The sequence below is a fragment of the Narcine bancroftii genome, chromosome 6 (assembly GCF_036971445.1).
Source record: "Narcine bancroftii isolate sNarBan1 chromosome 6, sNarBan1.hap1, whole genome shotgun sequence".
Taxonomy (NCBI): domain Eukaryota; kingdom Metazoa; phylum Chordata; class Chondrichthyes; order Torpediniformes; family Narcinidae; genus Narcine; species Narcine bancroftii.
The window spans coordinates 40,995,689-41,020,568 of NC_091474.1; the positions used below are offsets into that span (position 1 = coordinate 40,995,689).

A 24,880-nucleotide genomic window follows, 5' to 3' on the forward strand; every position below is an offset into this window, starting at 1 on the left:
TTGCATTTGAAGATTACCATGGATCTTAACTTTGTCTCACTGGCCATGCATGATACCACCACAATAAACCTGGTCCTTTTGTGGTCTGTACTTCTGGTTTCCACTGTTCTATTGCCTATCATGTCGAAATTCATGGGGGTTTTGTCCACGTTTTCAATATTTGCCAAGGAAAACTGGTGTTTCTGCTGGTTCCATATAATGAACTGTTGAAAACTTTATGATCAAGATCTTTCGGTAGTTTCTGTGCAATTTTTGTTTTTTGGCATAATAACAGATTTTTCCTGTTCATGAAACGATTGCACCTGCCTACTGTAGCCTCAACATCATCACTGAGGTCTGGGTGTGATTTGGCCCATTGCAGTTCTTATTTTATTTCAGGCAATCTTGCCTCTGTTCACATACACATTCTGCCACGTGATTTTCCAACTCTGGTCATTGCCTTTTCAGTATTTTTCTTAAAATCTCTTCTTTCTTCCTCCAATCCCTAACTAACCTCATGCTCATCAAATTTTCTTGTAGCAGCCCAGTTGCTGGTTTTCTTGGCCATTTCTATCAATTTCAACTTAAAGCTCACTTCATATTTTTGTTGCGTGCTGCATGGTATCCATGGATCCTCCAAGATAGCAACATTTCCAGCCAACGCCCAGCAGATCAATCTATGCCATCTATTGGGGGGGGGGGGGTCAACAATGGCCCATCTCACACATCACAAGCTTTGGGGGCTCAACTTACATGCCAGTCAACAAGGCACCTCAGGCAGCCAGAAAATTAGGGTCAATTTATACGCTGGATAAACGATAAAATCTTGAAAATGAGGCTGGAAAAAAAAGGGGGGTCAACTTATATGCCAAAATATACATTTCATCTATATTTATTTGTACAGATGAGATTCTTATCCTGTATTTGCATTGTTTGCATATGTATTCTGTCTGGTTGTGTCGACACGTTTCATCAGGTTTTCCTTGTACAGTCCAATGACAAGAAAATTTGACTCGACTCACAAACACAAGCAACATTTTATTTTTAAGTCAGTCTTTCTTGAGAGATTTGGTTAAATAGATTTGTAATCACTAAACTTCAGAAGATCGAGAGGGGAATCATACAGTAACTTATTATAATGGGAGTGGACAGATTAAATACAAGAAAGGATGTTCCCCAGTAGCCAGGAGTCAATGTCTAAGAATACAAGTTTGGCTATGGGATGAGGAGAAATTTCTCCCCCCTCCCCCCACCACTGAATAGAAACCTCAGTCACATATATTAAAAATAAAGTGATTGTAGCGGAAGCTACTCTGCTCCTGCAATAACACACAAACATGCAGACGGGCTGAGCTCAGTGAGCAGACTAGTTTATTACAAGCTGCTGGGCTGTACTTATACTCCCAGCTCGAACCTGGCTGAGAACTGCACTGGAGGGTGCTGACATCACCCGGGCTGCACGTGGTCCCTCAGCGTGGGCTTCTGAGCCCCGTGCTGTGAGGAAGGGAACACCCCCGAGGGCGCCATTTTGGCCGGCTGCCCCACCGCGTGGTTTACAAGCGGGGCCGGTTCGCCTGCCTAGTGGTGAGCCGCCACACAGCACCTCCCAGAACCGGCACCAATGTCCATTTTTGCCAGGCAGCCTCGCTTTTTGGGCTGGGCTACGACCACAGGCTCAGTGGGATCGAGGTGCGTTGGCTTCAGCCTGTCCACGGTAAACAGCTCGTGCTTGCCACCAATGTTCAGCATGAACGTGGAGCTGGAACACTGTACAACCCTGTATGGCCCCTCATACAGTCACTGCAGAGGTGCCGCAGTCAGGCCCCGTCGAACGAAAACGTACTCCACGGAAAGCAGTTCGCCAGGAAAGTGAGACGGGATGGTGCCACGCCTGGGCAGCGGTGGGGGTTCGAACAAGTCCAAGCGTGCCCTGAGGTGAGGAAGTAGTTCGTGCGGTGAGCGCTGGGGATTGTGAAGTGCGTTGAAAACACCAGGTAGTGCCAGCGGCGTACCGTAGACCAGCTCAGCAGATGATGCCTGCAGATCTTCTTTGAGAGTGGAGCGGATGCCCATGAGCACCCAAGGCAGTTCGTCTGCCCAGTTGGGACCAGTGAGGTGGGCCATGAGGGCTGACTTAAGGTGATGGTGCAGATGTTCGACCAGTCCATAGGCCTGCGGGTGGTAGGCCGTGGTGCGGTGTAGCTGGATCCCCAACCTGTTGGCGAGCTGTGCCCAGAGCTCAGATGTGAATTGGGCGCCCCGATCGCTGGTGAGGTGACCCGGGACGCCGAACCGGGCAACCCAACCATGCAACAGTGCTCAGGAGCAGGAGTCGGTGGAGGCGTCTGGCATTGGGATCACCTCGGACCAGCGAGTGGTGCGGTCCACCACCGTAAACGGGTAATGGTTGTCCCAGGAAATGGGTATGGGGCCCGACGATGTCCACGTGAATGTGGCTGAACAGTTCCCGGAAGTGCTCAAACACCTGTACGAGCACCCTGGTACACCTGTCCACCTTGGACATCTGGCAATGGGTGCATGTTCTGGCCCAGCCCGCGATCTGCTTCCGCAGCTCATGCCATTCGAACCGTTCTGCCACCATCCGGACCGTGGACCTGATGGACGGATGTGAAAGGTCATGGATGTGACGGAAGACCTGCCTGCGTCACTGCTGGAGAACCACTGGCCGTGGGGTGCCCAAGGAGATATCGCACAGGATGGTGCCTTCGCTGCTCGGAGTTAGGAAGTCTCAGAACCACAGGCCAGTGATGGCGGTCTTGAAGGCCCTCGTCTCCTCATCAGATTCTTGGTCCCGGGCTAGCTGGTCGAATTCAAGGCCGGGTATCAGCGCACAGATGGCCGGTCACGAGAGTCCACATTGTCCTTCCCCACCTTGTGCTGAATGTCGGTGGTAAACTCCAACACGAAGGAGAGGTGACGTTGCTGGTGGGCTAACCAGAGATCCTTCGCCATTACGAGCGCCTGGTTAAGAGGTTTGTGGTCGGTGAAGATGGTAAAAGTCCTCCAATCAAAAAAATAGCGGAAATGCTGCACCGCCAGGTACATGCCCAGTAACTTGCAGTCGAAGGCACTATACTTGTGTTCAGGCAAGCAGAGCAGGTGGCTGAAGAATGCCAAAGGCTTCCAATGTCCATTTACCTGCTGCTCCAGGACTGCACTGACGGCTGTGGCAGAGGCATCGACAGAGTACCATATGCAGGTCGGTGTGCGAGCATGGTGGCCATCGTGAGGGCATCTTTGGTGGCCTCGAATGCAGTGCATGCTTCTGGGTTCCAAGTGAGCATCTTGTGTTTGGCCATGATGAGGGTGAATAGCAGCTGCATGATGCGTGCAGTTCCCGGGATGAAGCGGTTGTAAAAGTTAACCATACCCGTGAACTCCTGCAGCCCCTTGAGGCTGTCCGGGCATGGGAACTCCCTGATAGCGGTGACTTTCGCAGCGGCAGGCGTGGCTCCTTCGGCTGTGATGGTATGACCCAGGAACTGCATGGATTCTTTCCCGAACTGGCACTTGACTGGGTTGATGATAAGGCCGAAGTCGGCCAGCCGGGAGAAAAGGGCACGTAGGTGGGTCTTGTGTTGCGCCCAGTCCTTGCTGGCAACGAGGATGTTGTCTAAATAAATAAAAACGAAATGCAAGTCCCTGCCCACAGAGTCCATGAGGTGCTGGAAGGTCTGAGCGGCATTCTTGAGCCCGAACGGCATGTGCAGGAATTCGAACAAGCCAATGGGGGTGATGATGGGCATCTTGGGTATGTCCTCAGGGTGCACCGGGATCTGGTAAGATCCACGCACCAGGTCAACCTTGGAGAAAACCCTCAAACCGTGCAGATTGGCCGTAAAGTCTTGGATGTGAGGAATGGGGTAACGGTCAGGAACGGTTGCCTCGTTCAGCCGTCAATAGTCTCCACAGGGATGCCAGCTGCCGGAGGCTTTCGGGGCCAGGTGCAGCGGCGAGGCCCACAGGCTGTCAGACCACCGAACGATTCCCAGCTCCAACAGGTGCAAAAACTCCTCCTTCACTACCTGAAGTTTGTCAGGTGGGAGCCGGTGTGCCTTGGCGTGAACCAGTGGGCCCTGGGTGGGGATGTGGTGGAACACCCTGTGGCGTGGCGAGGCAGCGAAGAACAGTGGCTTAAGGAGTGTCGGGAACTCATCCAGGATTCACTGTAACTAGTCTCTGGGCGTGCTGATCGTGGCCATTTGCGGTTGCTCTGAGCGGGAGGCATCGAGGTGAACGGCCTGGAAGGTACGGGCATCCACCAGACACCTACCTCGAATGTCCACCAGAAGCCCATGTGCGAGAAAGAAGTCTGCACCCAGGATGACAGTTGGGAGGGATGAGATGGTGAACCTCCAAGCGAAATTCTGTTATCCGATCTGGAAGTGGACTGTTTTGTCTCGAAATGTCTGGATTGCTGTTGCGTTGCCCACTCGGAGGGGAGGTCCACGAGGTCAGTTCCTCGACTCGACAGCCGTGGCCGGGATGATGCTGATCTGGGCTCCAGTGTCAACGATGAACTGCCAGCCGTTGACAGAGTCCCGCATGTCGAGGAGGCTGTGTCCTTCGCCAGCTGCCACAGCCATCAACAGCAGCCAGCCTGGTCATTTCCCTGGAACGAGCAGAGCTGACGATACTTCTGAGCCTTGGCTTCCCAGTGCTGGTGGTAGAAGCAGAGGTCTGGAGCGGATGCTGTGGCCTTCGTTATGCCCTTGGGGGCTCCTGCAGGGGCCGGATGCTCTACCGCAGCATTAGGGGTGTGCTTGGCATGGTCGTGCCCGTGCTTCGTGACCTGCTGGACCACTGAGCCCTCCGGGAATCGTGCAAGCCATAGCTCTTGGGCCTTCTGGGCGAGCTTCCTCGGGTTGATGAAGCTCTCCTGGACGAGCAGTGGCCAAATGTCCCAATGCATATGATCGAGGAAGATGCGCTCGATAAGTGAGCAGTTGGTGTGCTCACCCATGAGTGTGAACATCTCGTCCATCAGCTCCATCGGGACCTGTCCACTAGGGCGTCGAGGTGCAGCATTCGAGCGGCACGCTGGTGTCTGGATAGTCCGAGGGACCCGGTAAGCACTCGGTTGATGGTCTCGTATTTGTCCTCGGCGGGTGGGTGTTGAACAAGGTGCAGCACGCGTCTGGCGGTGGCCTGGTCCAGGGCAGCAACCACATGGTAGAATTTGGTCGTGTTGGACGAAATCTGGCAGAGGTGAAACTGAGCCTCCGCGTAGACGAACCAGGTCTCCGGCTCCGGAGTCCAGAATTCAGGCAGTTTCACAGCTATAGCACTGATCCCAGGCTTGCACATGATGGGTTCAAAGACGTTTGAACCAGTCGGGGTCACCAATTGTAGCGGCAGCTACACTGCTCCTGCAATAACACACACACAACCAGGTGGGTTGAGCTCAGTGAGCAGACTAGTTTATTGCAGGCTGCTGGCCTGTACTTATACTCCCAGCCCAGACCTGGCTGAGAACCATGCTGGAGGGCGCTGACATCACCCGGGCGTCACATGGTCCCTCAGCGCGGGCTTCTGAGCCCCGTGCTGGGAGGAAGGGAACACCCGACTGCACCATTTTGACCGGCTGCCCCGCCGCGTGGCTTACAAGCGGGGCCGGTTCGCCTGCCTAGTGGTGAGCCGCCACACGATCATAATTTCCTGAAGGGATATTAAGTTTGAAAATAACCAAATAGGTAGGCAATACCACAACAACGCAATTTCAAGAATTCACTAAGTATATGGTCACTGCAAGCTTATGCTACTGAAGTGCTCTGACCTTCACATTGTAAAAATTCAAATTCAATTTTAAGATGGTCAGACCAGTACTGGAAGTACTGAAATATTTAGAAGACCACCAAGGGATTCACCCAACATCCAGTTAACACAGTGGCTCTCAACCTTTTTCTTTCCATTCACATACCACTTTAAGTAATCCCTATGCCATCAGTGCTCTATGATTAGTAAGGTATTGCTTAAAGTGGTATGTGAGTGGGAAGTGAAAGTTGAGAATCACTGTTCTTGACCCAATTGTTTTTAAAATATTTTGCTTGAGAAAAATTGTAATTGGCCCATTTTCTTTGGAGTTATGAAACCATGCATATAACGAGTCAATTAGGTATGATTAAAATACTGGTTTTCAAACCTTTTTCTTTCCACCCACATACCACCTTAAGCAATTCCTTACTGATCACAAAGCACCTGTGGCATAGGGATTATTTAAAGTGGTGTGAGTGGAAAGAATAAGGTTGAGAACCACTTAGTTAACATTTATCCCTCAACAATCAAGTCATTAATTAGTTATCTTTACATAGAATGTGTGGTACATGTTAATGGTTGTGTTCCACTCAAACTTCTTATCCAACTCTCAAGGTAACTTTCTATTTCCTTTTTCAGATGCTTGTCTGGCCTCCCTTTAATTGCGTCAATGCAACTTGTTTCAACCATACCCAGCGGCAGTGAACTGCACATTCTCACCTTTCTTTACGTAAAGAGTTCACTTCTGAATTTTCTACATTTCCAGATGTCTAATATTTAGTCTCCAGTTATGCTCCAGTCTCTAGTTACACAAGCAAAAATGTTCTCTTTATCGAAAATGCAAGATGCAGTATCAGAATTAAAGTAGGCAAAGCTCTGGATCTAATGGGAAGATGACTCCTTTGATCTCAGCCAAGGTGCCACAGAACTCGTACCTGAAAGGTCTCACCTTTGTACAGAGACAGGTAGAGTGCAAAAAGGAGCCAACTTCTATACCATACATGAAGTACATTTCTGACAACTCGGGCTTATATTGATGTAGTTTCTGTGGGGTGACAGCTGATGGAGGAAGTTATAGTGAACCAATCTATTCCCATCATTAATAGTAGTTAACAAACTTCCTTGACATAAAATCGACCAGAACTATTCATCAACCATCTTTAGTAAATATTAAAATTATACTTGTAATGTCATCTATAAATCAGTAATATTAAATTGCTGAAACAATGTGCTGTTTCCAAAGACAATTTCCCTTCAAAAATGCAGTGCTAAAAATTGAAAATCAATTAGTCTGTACGATACAAATACGATGGAAAAAAATGTGTGCATAACATTGGTTATTTTGCTCTAGTTCTTAGTTATTTGCAAATAGATAGCTATTCAAGATGAGAGACAGAAAACTACACATCAAATCTGGTTTAACAACCATCAGAGGGAACATGTAACTATTAACGACAGTATAACAGGGCACTTTGAAAAATTCACCCCAATCATGCGAAGTCAACATGGTTTTGTGATGTGAAATTACACTTGACCAATTTAACAAAGTTTATATGAAGTAATTTATGCTGTGAATAAAAGGTATCAGACAAGGACTTCAAAGGTTGTTGTGGAATGTATCAGCTCATGATGTTGATTTCAGATACATTGTCAGAGTACATACATGACATCACATACAACCCTGAGATTTATTTTCCTGCAGGCAAGGCAGAATCACCACTTATTGGCAGCGCGGGGAAAAAAAATGGACTTAATGTACACATGTAAACAAATAAAGAAATGTCAACAACTGACTGTGCAATAGAGAGAGAAAAAAAATCAATAAAGTGCAAATGCCATTAAACAAGTTCTTGATTGCGTTTGTTGTTGAGGAGTCTGATGGTGGGGGGAGTAACAGCTGTTCCTGAACATGGTGGTGTGGGTTTTGTGGCACCTATATCTCTTTCCTGAGGCAGAGGTGAGAACAGAACGTTTGCTGGGTTGTGTGGATCCTTGCTGATTGCTGCTGCTCTCCAACAGCAGCATTCCATGTAGATGTTCTCGATGGGGGAGGGTTTTACCTGTGATGGCTTGGGCTGTGACCACTACCTTTTGTAGGGCTTTATGCTCAGGGGTATTGATGTCCCCATAACCAGACCATGATGCAGTTGGTCACTTTCCACTACACATCTGTAGGAATTTTCTAGGGTTTCTGATGTCATACCAAACCTCTGCAAACTCCTGAGAAAGCAGAGGAACTGACGTGCTTTGTTCACGATGTCATTTGTATGTGGGTCCAAGAAAGATCCTCTGAGAGAGCAAATCGCTGGAACTTAAATTTTCTCACCCTCTCCACCTCTGATTCCCCTAGTGATCATTGAATCGTACACCTCTAGTTTTCCCTTCCTGAAGTCAACAATCAGCTCCTTGGTTTTGGTGATATTGAGTGCGAGGTTGTTGCTTGTGCAACATACAACCAAGTTTTCAATCTTCCTCCTGTATGCAGACTCATCACCCCTTTTTATACAACCCACTTCCATGAGATGTTGTTATCATACTGAACCACACAGCCATAGGTGCATAGCGAGTAAAGCAGGGGATAAGAACGCAGCCCTGTGGTGCTCCCGAACTGTTGGAGATTGTGGAGATGTTCTTACCTATCCCCACTGATTGTGGTCTAGAGGTGAGGAAGTCCAGGATCTAATTACATAAAGAGGTATTGAGGCCCAGGTCTTGGAGTTTGCTGATCAATTTTGAGGGAATCCTCGCGTTAAATGCTGAACTACATTGGTTAAGAACATCCTGATGTAAGCATTTTATGGTCCAGATGTTCCAGCATTTTGGAGCCAGTGAGATAGCATCTGCCATAGACCTATTGCTACAATAGGCAAACTGGAACAAATTCACGTTGCTGCTCAGACAGTAGCTGATATGCTTCAATGACAGCCTTTCAAAACACTTCATCACTGTTGATGTGAGTGCCAAGGGTCGATAAGCAGGTTACCACAATCTTCTTGGGCACCGGTACGATTGACACCTGTTTGAAATAGGTGGGTACCACGCCCTGCCAGAGTGAGATGTTGAACATATCCTGAATACATTGGTAGGTTGGTCAGCACAGGTGTAGAAGGTAATATTATATTAGATCAGACAGCAGATTGCCTGACTATTAGCAAATAAACATGATTGCATCATTTTCTGCTTGGCAAGATCCAACAAGTGATGTGTCATTGGTATTAGAACTTTGCCCCTTTTATATAATTTATATAAATGATTTGGATAAAAATATTATAGTTATTAATGTTAAATTTGTAGATAACTCAAAGATAAATAGTAAATCAAGTTTAGAAGGAAACGGCAAAGTAATATAGAAAGGTTAAATGAGTGAGCAAAGATTTGGCAAATGGAATACATGGGAAACGAAGTTTTGGCAAGAAAATTAAAGCATTCTCTGGTGAAAAACTGCTGTTCTCCAACATATAGGGGAGTTTAGGTATTACAATACATGAATAAGAAAAGGCATGTATACAGGTATTGGAATGAACATGCAAACTCCTTACAGACAGCACGGGATTCGAACCCTGATCCCAATCTCTGGTGCTAACCGCTAAGACATCCATGCCGCCCTTAGTTCATTGAGAAAGTCCAGTAGGATAGAAAGGCATCATTGGGATTAAGGAAAGATCTGGATAATAGCAGAGGTTACTAAATGCTGAGAAGATAGAATTAAGTGGAAAGAAACTGAAACAACAATAATCTGAATGTCCCAAATTACACATTGTTGGAGAGAGGTAGATAATAGTATGAGTAATAAGGAAAGAAGAAGCAACTATTTGAATATTTAATGATTGAAGGAAGCTTCTAAGGAAAAATTTAGAATGAACACAATGGCTTTCCCCATCTATGTATATTTAGATTTTAATACGCACATTCAACTCGTTTGCTAGAACACTGCTTTCAAATACTTACCTTGTGACAAATCTGTGTCTTTATCTCCTTCATAGCACGCTCTGAGAAGACACATCCGCAAACTCGAAGGTAGCAAAATCTATCAGGAAATCAGATTACAAGTTGCAACCATTACTAATTGCATCAGTTCACCAAATGTTTTAATAAGATAACGCATATTTTGGTTTCAAAAAAAATGACCTATAGTTCAAACTGATTGACAAAACATTCTACAAGTGAATTTTGATTTTTAAAAAAGCGGCATACTGCATGTACTATACTACCCTGAAAAGGGAGAGTTAAAATTAAAATCTGTAAAGTATATTATCTCAGAGAACATTATAAACATGTTAGACGTGAAAATGTTTTCAATTATGAACACACTGCAGTAAACCAATAGTACACACAAGATTTAACATGTGAGGAACATTGGTAATATCTTTCCCACTTCAAATGATGTAGCTCATGATCAAAGTCCCCATTCTCCAACATCATAATTGGATTATAACCACATACATGTTGGATCTTAGTGCTGATTCCCAGCAAAATGGTGTGAAGTGATGCACCCAGATGATTCTGAGGAGGTGGGCTGCTTGAACTCTATCAACTGAATGAACACCTGGCTTACACTAAGATCTTCCTTCCTGCCTTCAATCTCTGAAAGATGAATATCAAAGGATCATTCTTTTGATGTTCACTAAAAAAAAACACTGATACCAAAATGCAATTACAGAATAAATTTTATGATTTGGGATGAACAGAAGCTAAATGTTTAGTCCCATGGATAAAATTCAGATCTCAAAGCAATTCGAGTAATTTGCAACGAAACAAAAACTGCACATTCTAGGACCTGGAATAAACAAGAGAAGGTGAAGTAATTGAGCAATTCAGGCTGCATCCATGGATTAAAGAGATCAGTTAATGTTTCAGGTCAGGACCCCTCAAGACTTCATAGACTTTCAATAAAGGGACCAACTCAAAACATTAATTAAACTTTTTTTTAAACCTATGGATGCTGCCCTGACCCACTGAACTTCTCTACCATCTCTTTATTTGCTTGAATCATTGCTATTTCATTGCTTCAGAGGCAATAGCCTAAAGATGTATATTTATTTACAGGGAGAAAAATTGTTGTTTCACATTAGCCTTCATGTCAGTGTTGAGAAAAGAAAAAATGACAAAAACAGGCATTGCCTGAAGGAAAAATAACTAAACTGGAAATTGACTTGTGCAATTATTCACATAAACAAACACACTTTTTCCACAGAAAAGCAAATAGGTAGTTAATGAAAACAAGTAATAATAAACAAGATGGTGGATTCTAAGTCCACACTTCCATCACTAGTCACTTCAAGAGTGGCACAGCACACACTTGGAGGCTGCAGTCCTTTAAGGTTTGGTGAAATGTACAGTGGCAGATCCAGCTGCGCTGGGTGGGTCACGTCTCCAGAATGGAGGACCATCGCCTTCCCCAGATCGTGTTATATGGCGAGCTCTCCACTGGCCACCGTGACAGAGGTGCACCAAAGAAAAGGTACAAGGACTGCCTAAAGAAATCTCTTGGTGCCTGCCACATTGACCACCGCCAGTGGGCTGATATCGCCTCAAACCGTGCATCTTGGCGCCTCACAGTTTGGTGGGCAGCAACCTCCTTTGAGGAAGACCGCAGAGCCCACCTCACTGACAAAAGACAAAGGAGGAAAAACCCAACACCCAACCCCAACCAACCAATTTTCCCCTGCAACCGCTGCAACCGTGTCTGCCTGTCCTGCATCGGACTTGTCAGCCACAATCGAGCCTGCAGCTGACGTGGACTTTTACCCCCTCCATAAATCTTCGTCTGCGAAGCCAAGCCAAAGAAGAAGAAAGAAAGATTTACTAAATTTTTACTGTTAGTCAAATACAATTATGGCTTCATACACAGACACACAATTTGAATTTTATCGACAAATTGAAATCAAACAACTCACTTCTGTCGCCCATTCATTTCCAAACCAACCACAGGACAGATGAAAGCAGCCTGGTGGAAGTCTTCAAACTTGTCTCCCTTTGCGTTGGCCTTGTCACCTTTCCAGACTGGATTATCAGTCAGGTTTAGCTCTTTCACATCCTGCAGATCATAAAAAGTATGGAAAATCTAGTGCCAAATGTCCATGTTTAATCAACATTTCCAATAAAGTTTGGTTATGTCAAACACTTTCTTTTCATAGACAGCTAATTCAAGGCATATTAAAATCCAAATTCATCTCAGACAGAGCAAGTTGGATTATTAATAAAATTTATCTCTGCTCCAGAGGCAGAAGTCTGCCAAGGAAGCATGTGGATATATTATTAATTTTCAGAGAGAAAAATTGCTGTTGCTGTATAGTGTCCATGCTGCATTGCCGAAGAAAATAATAATCTGACAGAAACAGACAGTCAAGATAATTAAACTGGAAATAAACTCCTACAATTTTGTCAAATAGCAGAACATTGCGTTATACAGAAATTTCATCCCCATAAACAATGGAGAAGTCTTCAAAGAGTTCACACCTGAAACAGTGACTACCCTCAAATGCTGCCTTTCTCATAGTTCATTGCTCCTCTTCCAACCAAAGAAATAAATATTCTTTCCTCTCACATCTCCAAACTAACCAAATAATCATTTCTCTATTATCTTAATATCATGAAAATAAACATCTCAAGTGGGCTTTGGTTATCTTTTTAAACCTATTCAGCATAGCCAACAATCAGCCAATGAAGCAGTCACACATCCCAAAATTCCAAAGACATTATTATGAACAGAGTCCAGGCAGATGGTTCCACAACTGAACTACATTACTGGACTCCATCTTGCTGGGAATCACCAGTGAGATCCAACATGTTCAATTTTTATTTTGGGGCACCAGTGGCATGGCTAGCAGAGCTGTTGCCTCAGTTTCAATCCTCCCCTTGGTACTGTCTGTGCCGAGGTTACATGTTCTCCTGTGGCAGTATCCTACGGGCATTCTGGCCCTCCCACCACCTCTCCATCACAAAGATATACAGGTTACTAGGTTAATTAGCCACGATAAATTTATCCAAATGGGTGAGTGGTAGAATCTGGGTGGAGATGGGGAGAGTAATGGGGGTTCTCATGAGAATAAAATAGGATTAGTGTAAATGATCAGCACAGAATTTGTGGGCTAAAAGGCCTTTTAAGTGAAGCAACACCTCATTTGTATATTCACAGGATTTATTTTCTTCATCTGGTGCTCCCTTTGAGGCGTTCTCTACATCAGAGAGACCGGTCATCGTTTCGCTGAGCACCTCCTCTCCGTACGCATCAACAGCAACCTATGAATAGCCAATCATTTCAATTCTGAGTCACACTCCCAGACTCACACATCTATCCACGGCCCTATGTACTATCCCACCCTGACCATCTGCAGGTCGGAGAAACAACATCTGGCACTCTCCAGCCAGATGGCATTAATATCGACCTCTGCTTTCTGCTAAACTTGCTCGCCTTTTCTTTCCCTTTCCCCTTTCTAGTTTTTCCAGTTCTCCCCTCCCTTCCCCCTTACCCACCCAACCATCCCTCTTCCCTGCTGTCCTTTCTCATTTCTCCACCTATCATCTCTTGCCTTTGCACCCCTGCCCTTCCCCCCAAACCTTTTGTTCAGACGCCTGCCGGCAATCTCTCATATCCAAAACATCAATTATGTTTTTTCTTAATCTTTGCCACATAAAGGACATTGTTTGACCTGCTGAGCTTCTCCAGCACTAGGTTTTTACTTCAACCATAGTGACTAGATTTTCATCATTTACTTGGTGGACTAAAAGGTCTATTTGCAAGTTGCATCTTTAAGAGTCCATTGCAATCTCTAGTTCAGGACCAGAAACGCCAGTGATTTCAAATGAGAATTTTAATTCTATGGACAGAGGTAAAGGGAACAAATTTTTATTCCCTTCATATTCACTATGTTTTTAATTAACATTAATTCAATTTTATTCTCTTATAAAACAAAACATCTGCACTTTCGGGAGAACAACGTGGTTTGAACAACTTGTAGAGGAACCAGATTTAAGAGTGGCACATGATAGCAAAAAGAATTAATGCCACTTGGTCTAGTGGGAACAGGTGGCAGTATCTTTTGATCAAGAACCAAAGGCTTAAAGAATTTTAAATATTAACTTAAAATTCACAGTTTGGATGGGGTTCAAATGAATTGTTAAATCCCATTAGACTTCAAATTTGTGACTATTTGTCAAAATTATGATAGTACACTCAGTGCAAATGGTTACATTTTCAAATGCACAATAAAATAAAAAACGAGTTAAAATCCTTGGATAGATTACCAAAGTTCAAATTCACATCAGAATATAGTTTCAAACCTGCTCAAGATGATCTGACTGGATCACCAGATTTTCATGTCATGGAGCCTCTACAGGTGAGATGGCATATTACATCAGGACATGACGAGCAATATTATCATTTGAAGTGATTAGATCAGGGGTGTCAAACTCAAATTCACGGAGGGCCAAATTAAAAACTTGGACTAAGTCGAGGGCCGAACTAAATATTTATTGAAAATTTTCAACAACATCTGCATGTTTTCTCTTCTTTCAACATATGTAATGTTAAACTTTAGGATATAACTTTAGGAGGATAATGTTACAGGTCAGGAGTAGGTAGCTCAAGTTCACCCTTTGCTTGACCTGAGGGAAACATATTTGGTCCCTGTGGAGATGTAGTCCGCATTCACAGGCTGTGTCCATTTTGGCCTGCATCAGGACTCAGCATTTCCTGCTCACTCCTCAGGCTCTAGGCCTCTATTCAACCTCGACCCACCATCCCTCTACCTGACCAGTCCTTTACCCAACATCTACTCACCCCTCACTCCACTCGCTCTGCCTCTACCCACCCGATCCTATACACGCCCCTCTACTGCCTCTCCCCTCAACCTGTTCCTCCCTCTACCAGTCTCTCACCCTCTAATCACCCTTTCCCTACTCGCCCTGCCCCTCCCCTTTTACCTCTTCCCTATCCACCCCTCCTTCTACTCATCCCTCCCTTTAACTGCCCCTCACACCACCATAACTTCCCCTGCCCATTACTCCTCACCTACTCCCTCTGCCCACCCCTGCTTACCCACCCACTCAGGCCCAGCGCGCTGCCGATCAGCCTTTGCAGACAGCCACCATCTCTCTCTTCACATGCAAAGCCGAACCAGACGTCCCTGGGGTCCGCGCGGGTGCAAGCGCTGAAGGCCGTGGCGACCGGGAGAAGTGCGCTCAAGCTGTGGAAGGGCCGTCCGGTGCCAGTCGCGCAGGGCTTGTGCTGCCCGGGGGCCATGCGCAGCCTGCCATGCCCGTCGCGCCAACAGGAAATCACAGGCGCTCGCCAATCCGCCACACCGCTCGACAGGTGGGAGAAGTGACTGGTTGTGCGGGGAGCCTTCCAACTGGCTTGCCGGCTCATGACATCGACAGACTTCTCAAGTTACAATTTCTCGTGTTACAATGGGGAAGGATGTGCAATGAAGGGGGAGGATGGTGGGGATGACATTACCAAAAAACAGCATCGGCTCTCGCTGCAGGGCGGGCCACCTCTAATACATTTTTGAAATGATCTTGCGGGCCAAATATAATTATATCGCGGGCCAAATTTGGCCCGCGGGCCAGAGTTTGACATGTGTGGATTAGATAGTTTATCAAAATATTGCCACCTCAATTTGTACATTAACCCATACCTCATCCAATTGCTTCAATTTTTTGAATTAATTATTGAAAATAATTAATTATTGAGTACAGGAGTGGCATTTAACACCATCATCCCCTTAAATCTGATCAGCAAACTCCAAGATCTGGGCCTCAGCACTCCACTGTGTAATTTCAACCTGGATTTCCTCACCTCCAGACAACATATCAGTGAGGATTGGTGAGAACATCTCTTCCACAATATCCATCAGTACCAGAACACCACAGGCTGCATTCTTAGCTCTCTACTCGCTGAACACCAATGACTATGTGGTTCAGTATGACAATTAACACCATCCACAAATTTGGTGACAATACTACCGTAGTGCCAGTGATTGGGACCAGACCAAGGTTCGAGTCCTGCACTGTCTGTAAGAAGTTTGTATGTTCTTCCCATGTCTGCATGGGTTTTCTCCAGGGGTTCTGATTTCCACCCATCGATCAAAAATGTACCAAGGATGTAGATTAATGGAGTGAAAATTGGGCGGCACGGACTCGAGGGCCGAAATGGCCTATTACTATGATATATGTCTGAATTTTAAAAATAACATGAATGTCATCTTGAAGAAAGCATGTCAGAGCCTCTACTTCCTCAGGATGCAGAGATTTGGAATGACATCGGAAACCTTGACAAACAGATGTGTAGTGGAAAGTGTGCTGGCCAGCTGCATCGCTACCTGGCATGGGGACACCAATACCTCTGAGCAGAAAACCCTGCACTAGATAGTGGGCACAGCCCAGTACATTGCAGACAAAACTCTCCCCACTAATGAGAAAATCTACATGGAACACTGATGTCAGAGAGCAGCAGCAATCATCAAAGATCTACACCACCCAGGACATGCTCTGTTCTCACTGCTGCCATCAGGAAAGAGGTATAGATGCCACAAGACTCATATCACCAGGTTCAGGAACAGTCGCTCCCCCTCCACCATCAGACCCTTAAAAAAACTCAGAGACTCATTTAAAGACTTAATTTGTACATTATTATTGAATATTTATTTTATGTATTGTATAGTTTGTTTACATTTCATGCTTTGTTTACATTTCTCTCTTTTGTGAACATATCTTTTCTTGAGTACAGTAGCAATTTTGCCTGGGCCACAGGAAAAAGAATATCAGGGTTGTATATGATGTCATATATACACTCTGAAAAATCTGAACTTCAAAACTTTGGAGGTACACGCATAAGAAACACCAAAATTTATTGTCCATCCCTGGATGTTCTCAAGGTGGCAGTGGACGGCTTATTGAATCATCGCTGACGAAAAAGGCAGACTCAATTATTGACGGATTATTTGCTCTGGATTTTAACACAGCAGTAGAAAAAATTGACCATGAATGTATTTAAAAATAATATAGGAGATAGAGTCATCAGAAGATACAGCTCTTCCTGCTGATGGCAATTCCAACTACACAGTTAAACACATTAATTTATTGGCCAATGAACTCACCTTAAGACTCTTAATGTGTTTTGCAGTCTCAATTATGCATTTGTCTGCAGATTTGTCCAATAAATATTCAATGAGAGCATCTTTGTTGTACAATCTAAAAACAAGAGAACAAACAGAAAGAAAATCAAGTTGAAATGCTAAGAATTGCATTAAGGGAAATTGATTAAAGAGGAAATGGTGTTGAATAATGAAAGTTAGACAGTAAAATAAGACCAGTTAAACTCAAGACTGAGACCATATCTAAAAGCTGTGAAAATGGCAACACCCACGCCCACGACACAGAAACTCAGTATTCCATTTTAGTTGTCATAATCCATCAGAAAGATTGAAAAAATTGGTCATGAAAAAGGAGATAAAGCCTTAGTCTGACAAATTTTCTCCGCACACCCCATAAAATTGCACCTCCGCAGCCCCACAAACCCCTCAAGCACAACTCCACCCTTTGAACCTGGTTCCTTCAATAACAAAGGTCAAAGATTTCCAGTTTGGGTCAGTTACTTCTGATCAGCAGAAAAATACATTGCCTCTGGCATACAATTTCGGCAAAATAAGGCTGAAAGATTTAATATAGTAAGTGTTAGAATTTGAAAGATGTGGTGATCCCTGACCTGCTGAAAAAGAAATTATGCTATTCCTGTACCCTGAGAGTTATTGGACAGACTGATATGCACAAACCTTCCTATTGACCTCTTAATGTCCAAAATTTGTCTAATTTTTATACTTCCAAATTGTTGGATATTCTGGAAATTATTGAAAATGGATTCTAAGAATTCATAGCTATTATAAATTACAGTATTTCAGAGTAGCAAAAGTAAATCCACTTTGATACTCAGGCAGGGCACAAGAGACACAAGTGGACAAGGTATGAGGGAGATGGAGATGGGCAAGAAACGGGGTCGAGACGGCCAGATAGAGATACACAGACACAGTGAGAGCTTTACTTCTGAATGGCAAAATAATAATTCTTTTGCTGCCATTGCTTAAGAGATTCTACTAAAATATGCCTGCCCAAAATTATAAAACAGAATAATAATCTCACTGAGCAACACAGAGATGTTACACGAAACTATCAATGTTCCACACCCACAGTAAGCATTTCAAATTGCAAAAAAATTCTGGAGATCATTCCAATAGGTCCTACCTGCCAAGATCACAAGCAACTATGGGCTTCCTCAGTAATGTCTGACTGATAGCACAGTAATTCCAGCGGGCAATCAATGAGGCATTTTTATCAACCTGAAAAATATAGATGTATAAACAGCATGTCAAAATAATAATTCTCATGAGACACTTGGCCAAAAGATAAATAATCTTCACTGTTCAACTAAAAATAACTCCATCTTCTCTGGTATTTCCACAACTTGAGACCCCTTCCTCCAACCATGCCCACACTTGCACAAAACTCTTCTATGCTCTCTTCAAAGCCTTGACATTTATATTATATGTCCAGAATTGAATGCAATAGGGCCTAAAACATCCTGAAACATTATTTTGTAAAGTCAATTGTGCTTCAACAATTCTTATACATTCTTGTGTCATGGTCGATTAGACCTACCTACTCAGGATTTGTTCTTCTTCCATCTACCCCAGTCCCAGGATACCAAAAGCCACATCCAGTCATTTACAAGTTAATTTTCAAATCCGCAAATGTCAAGACTTTTACCCTTCATTCACCTTGACAATTTTGCACAACTACGTACATAGCTGTGTTTGATGCTCCTCAACACACAAAAACATTGTCTCTTCTCACTCTCATTGCTCCCCTCATAGATACTTGACATTGGCTCACAAAAATCCAGGATATACAGATTTCAGTCCTTAAGGCAGATTATTGGGTTACCCATTCCTCATTAGATCTCGTTCAAATTCATTGTCGGAGTACACATTCAACCTTAAGATTCTTTTTCCTGTGGGCCAGGCAGAATTTCTACTTATTGGTAGTGTAAACTGGACTCAAGAAAAAGATATGCATCGAAAAGAGAAATGTAAATAAACTGTGCAATTACAGAAAAAAATGACTATTCAGTATTACCATGCAGAGTCCTTAAATGAGTCTCTGATGGAGTGTTGTTGAGGAGTCTGGTGGTGGAGAGGTAGCAAATGTCCTTGAACCTGGTGGTACAAGTCTCGTGGCACCTATACCTCTTTCCTGATGAAAGCAGCAAGAACAGAGCACGTCCTGGGTAGTGTGGATCTTTTGATGATTGCTGCGCCTCTCCGAATGCAACATTCCATATAGATTTTCTCAATGGCAGGGAGAGTTTTGTCTATGATGGGCTGTATCCACTACCTTTTGCAGAGCTTTCCGCTCAGAGGTATTGTGCCCCTATACCAGCCCAAGATACAGCTGGTCAGCACACTTTTAACCATGCACATGTAGATGTTTGCCAAGTTTTTAAATGTCACATCAAACCTTCAAACTCTTGAGGAGCTAGAGGTGCTGATAGGTTTTCTTCATAATGTGGTGTGTCCAGGAAACGTCCTCCGAGATAGTGACTACCAGGAATTTACATTTGTTCATTCTCGCCACCTCTGACTTCCTCCAATGATAACAGGATCATACCCTCTGCATTTCCCTACCTAAAGTCCATAATCATCTCCTTGGTTTGGGGGGCATTGAGTAAGAGGTTGTTAGTAAACCATTCGGCCAAGTTTTCAATTTCCGTCCTGCATGCTGACTCATCGCCTCTTTTTATACAGCCCATTACTGTGGTGTCGTGACCAACTTTGTAAATGATGCTGTCATACCAAAAATGCAGAGATAGATGTAAAGCGAGTATGCAACCTGGTGGTGAGGAAATCCACCATCCAATTACATAGTGGGTTATTGAGGTTGCTGATTAGTTCTGAGGAATTGATGGTGTTGAATGTCGAACTGTTGTCAATGAAGAGCATCCTGCTGTATGGATGTGTTCCAGGGTGGCTCCAGGAGGCAAATTGGAATGGATCCATGTTCCCCCTCAGACAGGAGCTGATATGGTTTAACACCAGCCTCTCAAAATACTCATCACTGTGGACGTTAGTGCCATTCATCAGTGAAGATTTAGGCAAGTTACCATACTTTTCTTGGGTACTGGTACGATTGAGGCATGTCCTGTCAGAGTGAGATGTTGAAGATAATCCATGAAAATATTGGTCATTTGGTCAGCACTAGATCTGACTGGTCAAAGCACTATTGGCACTATTTTGCTTCACCTACTCAATTGTCGCTGATCATCCTGAAATGCAAAGATATCCTCTGGTTCCACTTCTCCAAAACTATCTTCATAAACCACCACCTTGAGTCTTCATCTCAATAAAAATCACAAAGAATGCATGAACTCTTCCCCTTTTTCCCCTAATCAAGATGAAGACCATCTGTTAACTGCTTCTCACCTTTCAAGTATTCCACACTTTCCTCAAAAATTATACTCTTCTGAGGTCACCTTGCCATTTGTCACAAAAGCTCAGCCTAATCACACAAAACATTCTCCAGCATTATGCTTTTACTTCACACCCTTCTTTCCTGTTCCCCATTTTGGTTGCTAGCCCACTCCCCCCCCCCCCCCCCCACATTCTCCCCAATTATTTATCATTACCTCCCAAGCTCTTGCCCATTTTTTTGGGGAATTTTTTTTGTTCCACACCCACAGTAAGCATTTATACCTGAAATTTGTACATGCTGGTACCAAATATGCAAAAAAATGTCATATTTATTTCTTAAACTATAAGTAATCTTCTTAAGGGGAATACAACTATCCATTTCTGCATTCCATTGTGCCATACCTAAATGGGAGTCTGATTTTCAAGTAACTGCAATACATTTTCTTGTCAATGTCAATTTGACAAATTCAGTTTGGTGCTTAGATAATTTCAATTTACGTCTTGTCCCTACGATATTCCCCAATAAAAATTGTTCTAGATTTTGTGGAAACTCAATTCCTGTAACCTGTTCTAAAAAATAAAATGATGTAAAAAATTGTATTGAACCAACCTGTACCTTACATTTATTGTATTTGTCATATTATCCCGTCAAAGATCAGGTTAGTTTTGTTCATCAGTTCTAACATTTAAATCTGATTACCATCTCCATCTAGACTATGAGCCCCTTACTTTGGGGTTGCTCTTGCCCATATTTAATACAATTCTATATTCGACTGTACTATAAGAAAACTATTTGTTATATGTGGATTTTGGAGGAAAACATGGCCTTCCTGTCTGTCTGGAATGTTGTGGACTGTAGGTGGTCCTCTCTGTCTGAAACTTATTTGGAAGTCGATCAAGGTTGGACTCCAGCCATCCATTAATGCACACCTTGACATTGGCTAATTGAAATCACCTAGGATTATTATTGGCTAGACACCCAGTTCAGCACTACATATAAACATCAACGCACAGCATCTTCTCTCTCTATCTCATGGTCCAAGCCCCGGACATTATTCCATACTGTGGACATCGATGGAAGTGTCACAAACAAGGTGTGAACTACCCTGAAGCTGAGCGGGTGTGTATAAAAAGTCCTTGTTTTATAGAGTGTGTACTCAAGTGTGTGAGCACATAGAGTATAGGTGGCCACTGGTATTGGAATCCAACCTAGGTCCAATGTGAATGCCTATATCATTGTTTAAGTAATACCCTGTATAGTAATCGAGTACTATTTGACATTCTCTCCTGTTTGTTAATTAAAGTTATGTGTGATTGTACTTGTGTCCAGACTGTGAAACAAATGAACCGGATTCTCTTCCCAACACGACACTATTTCGCCTCATTTAATGTGTCCAACATATTTGACCATAGCTTCCTCACTTTCATCTGGCTAGATAGTGCCATTCTTATCTACCCTGATCTAACCAGAGAATCACATTCATACTGTGCAAAGAAAACCATTCACATCTGGAAAAAGTGCTGTTCTTTTTCTATTTTAATATTACAGAAAGAAATGGCGGTGCATCTCTGTGACTCTGCGGGGACTCTCCTTTGCTTCTCTTTCTCCGAAAGTAAGGGGCACCCGGGCAATGCTAATGGTGAATCTTTGCCTGCCTCGCGGCAGGCTAAAGGCAATTTTGTGCAATATTATAATTCTGCTTTATTACATGACAATAAATAATATCCAATCCGATTCTCTATTCCTTGCATCATTGCCTCTGAGGTTCCCAAGGATCTATCCTTGCTCCCTTCTTAATTTCTGTGTACTGCTTCTTGGCAAATTTGAAAATGTTTTCATATGTATGTTGATGTCATCCAGCACTCTCTCACCAACCATGAAAGCAAAAGTCTGTTTCAAGGTCTTTCTATTTTTGACCAATCCTCCAATGGAATTATGCAAAATCTTTAAAACTTGCAGCAGTGAAATGAGCAAGCTTCATCTCATGAACAATCCCAAAATAATTTACCTGTCCTAAGATATGTTGTACGTGCACAAGATTAGACTAGTGAATGTTATTTCTGTTGCTTTTGCTTGATTGATGCACTACACAATAGCATGGTTAATACAAGTCAATTTTTCTGCCCTTTCTTTTGATATAAAAGTCTTAACTTTCCAATTACAAGTCAAGATCCTTTCTCACTATTCAAGCAGAGGAGATGGAGAGGGACTCAGAAGGTCATGCAGCATCAATGGAGAGAAATGAGTCAATGTTTCAGTTCCCTACAAACTCCTCTTTGCTCAGACGTTGAATGTCTGCAGAGCTTGCATTTTCTCTCTTCTGATGAGTTATTTTTAGTCATACACTTACAACAGTGCACATATGTGCCAAAACTTTTTACATGCTGTAGCGAGGCAGGTGCTTTTGCAACAACAAAAAAAGCAACTCCAAAAGTACACATTATATGACAGGTGTATCTCTTTTTGTACAAGGGTCATTTAGAATTCTGACAGATCATAAATATTCACTGCCAGTGCAAGAAGGAAAAAAAAGTAGTTTTAATAGCACAGGTCTTATTATGGTGCCAGAGTAGTTTATGTGTAGGATCATAAAGAGACATTCAAGAGCTTGGGGGGAAAAAAACTCTAATAGGTACTGAACTAGTTTTCTGTACCGATCCAAATGTAGCAGAGGAGAATGGGCGACCAGGATGATGGGGATCCTTTATGATGTTGGCTACCTTCTTGAGGCAGCTTCACACATAAGGGATGAAAGATCAGATCCTGTGATGGTTTTGGCTATGTTTGCTACTTTCTGCAGCCTTCTGGGGACTCAATTACCAAACCAGTCCAAATAGTTATGGGGATAAGGCTGGAAAGGGGTACTGATGGTAGTGATCAGCCATGATCTGTAAAATGGCGGTGCTGGCTCGACGGGCCGAAGGGCCTACTCCAGCTTCTATTGTCTATTGTTTCCATATTACACCACAGAACCTAGATAAGAACATTTGATGACATGACAAATCTTCTTAGAAACCAGCAGCGTTAGCGTGCCTTCTTCTCAGTGGCCTCAATGTGCTAGTTCCAGGAGACCTCATGTAATAAATGGACTCCCAAGAACTTGAAGGTACTAACTCTCTCCACCACTGTCCCACCAATGAAGATAGGTTAATAGCCCCTCATCCTCCCCTTCCTAAAGTCTACAATAAGCTCCTTGGTCTTGCAGGTGTTGAGTTCTGGCACCCACACAATCAAATTCTCAATCTCCATCTGACTTTCCTGTTATCCGACCAACAATGATGGCGACAATATTCATGGACAACACTATCACTATCACCTTCAACATGCGTGTTACTCTGGCTTGAAAATATCACCATTTTGTCAGACAGACTCAAATTCAAAGAACTTCCTTCCCATCTCTGAGCAGGATCCCCAGAAGAACTGGATGCATTTAGTCGTCAACGTGACAAGTTGGTTTAGCTTGCATCAAAGATGTACATTTGTTTTTAAACGTTATCCCTTTTTGATGCATCAGACAAAAAGAATGTCAGGTTTTTGTATTCTAAATTTCTAATGACATTAATTATCAAACCCATCAATGTCGTGATACTTCTGGTCCATTTGAGCTGTAAACTGTGCCCACAAGAGTTACAGAGCAAAATATTCCTCCATTTCTTTATTTCCCTTGGACTTAATTTTTGACCCTCAGCCTGTCCTCACTAACATCTCCCCAATTTATGGAACTTTCTCATGCACGAACAGAAAATACAACATCTGTTTTGCGAGTCTTCCCTTTCCATCATCCAGGAAATCAAATCAATGCAGGTGAAGCAGTGATTTACTCTTTTTTTTCCCACCAATTGACTGTTCGGCACTCATTATTCACTGTGTAATCCCATCCACATTGGAGGCACCTTTGCGGAGCACTTGAATTGTGTCTGTAGGGGCAACGTAAGCTTCTGGTTGCTTGTCACTTTAATTCTCAATTCTACTGATATGTTTGTGTTCTCTTGCTCTGAAGCAAGAAGTCCAAGTGCAAATGAGGTACAACACCCCAATTTCTTTCTGGGCTCCCTGCAGCCTTTGAGACTCTATATCAGTTAGTTGTTCGTTTTATATTGCTATATTGTTAGTTTCAATTACCAAAATGGTATCTTACACCAGTGACTCTTTCCAAGCAGCTCTGATGAGAATAATCAAATATTCCCATTAAAAACTTCTAAAAATCAAATACAAAACCAGAAACACAAAATCAATCTTACCTGTTAATATGGACATCCCAAGATCGCTGGAGACTGCCAATTCTGCTGTCTGCCATCGAGCCTTGGGACCTTTAAACAGCTGGTGCTTAGACAAGTATAAAAAGAACACCATGGGAGTTTTAAGCAGCCAGCATTTGGGCCATTTGAACTTTGTGGGAGTCGCAAAGAGCAGACACTCTGCTCATTTAAACATCACGAGTTATCTAAAGGGGCAGCAAGCACAGAGACCATTTAAACACCACGGGACTTACCAGCAGCGGACCCACAGGTCACGTAAAGAAGACCCAACCATGTGGACACAGAGGGGAGCTACAGGTGAAACTGAGATGCCAGGACCTGAGGCTTCCAGTCCCTATCATCCTCCTGGTCAATGTACAATACTTGGAGAACAAAACTGATGAACTCCAAGCCAGACTTCA

At 43.5% G+C, this 24,880-nt stretch overlaps 2 protein-coding genes across 5 annotated transcripts in view; one reads left to right on the forward strand and one right to left on the reverse strand.

The window, feature by feature from the left end:
* gcnt7 (glucosaminyl (N-acetyl) transferase family member 7) overlaps window positions 1-7,600 on the forward strand; it is a 41,748-nt gene extending 34,148 nt beyond the window's left edge. For all 4 annotated transcript variants that reach the window (XM_069884746.1, XM_069884747.1, XM_069884745.1 and 1 more), the window contains one exon: window positions 6,394-7,600. The gene's annotated coding sequence lies outside the window, so the exon portion shown is untranslated. The remainder of the gene's footprint in view (window positions 1-6,393) is intronic.
* Window positions 1-24,880, reverse strand: part of rtf2 (replication termination factor 2) — an 85,398-nt gene that overhangs the window by 59,341 nt on the left and 1,177 nt on the right. The window contains exons 2-5 of the mRNA XM_069884749.1: window positions 17,998-18,092; window positions 16,857-16,950; window positions 11,652-11,791; window positions 9,703-9,781 (exon numbers count right to left, since the gene is read on the reverse strand). Coding sequence (XP_069740850.1) covers window positions 9,703-9,781; window positions 11,652-11,791; window positions 16,857-16,950; window positions 17,998-18,092 — 408 coding nt within the window. The remainder of the gene's footprint in view (window positions 1-9,702; window positions 9,782-11,651; window positions 11,792-16,856; window positions 16,951-17,997; window positions 18,093-24,880) is intronic.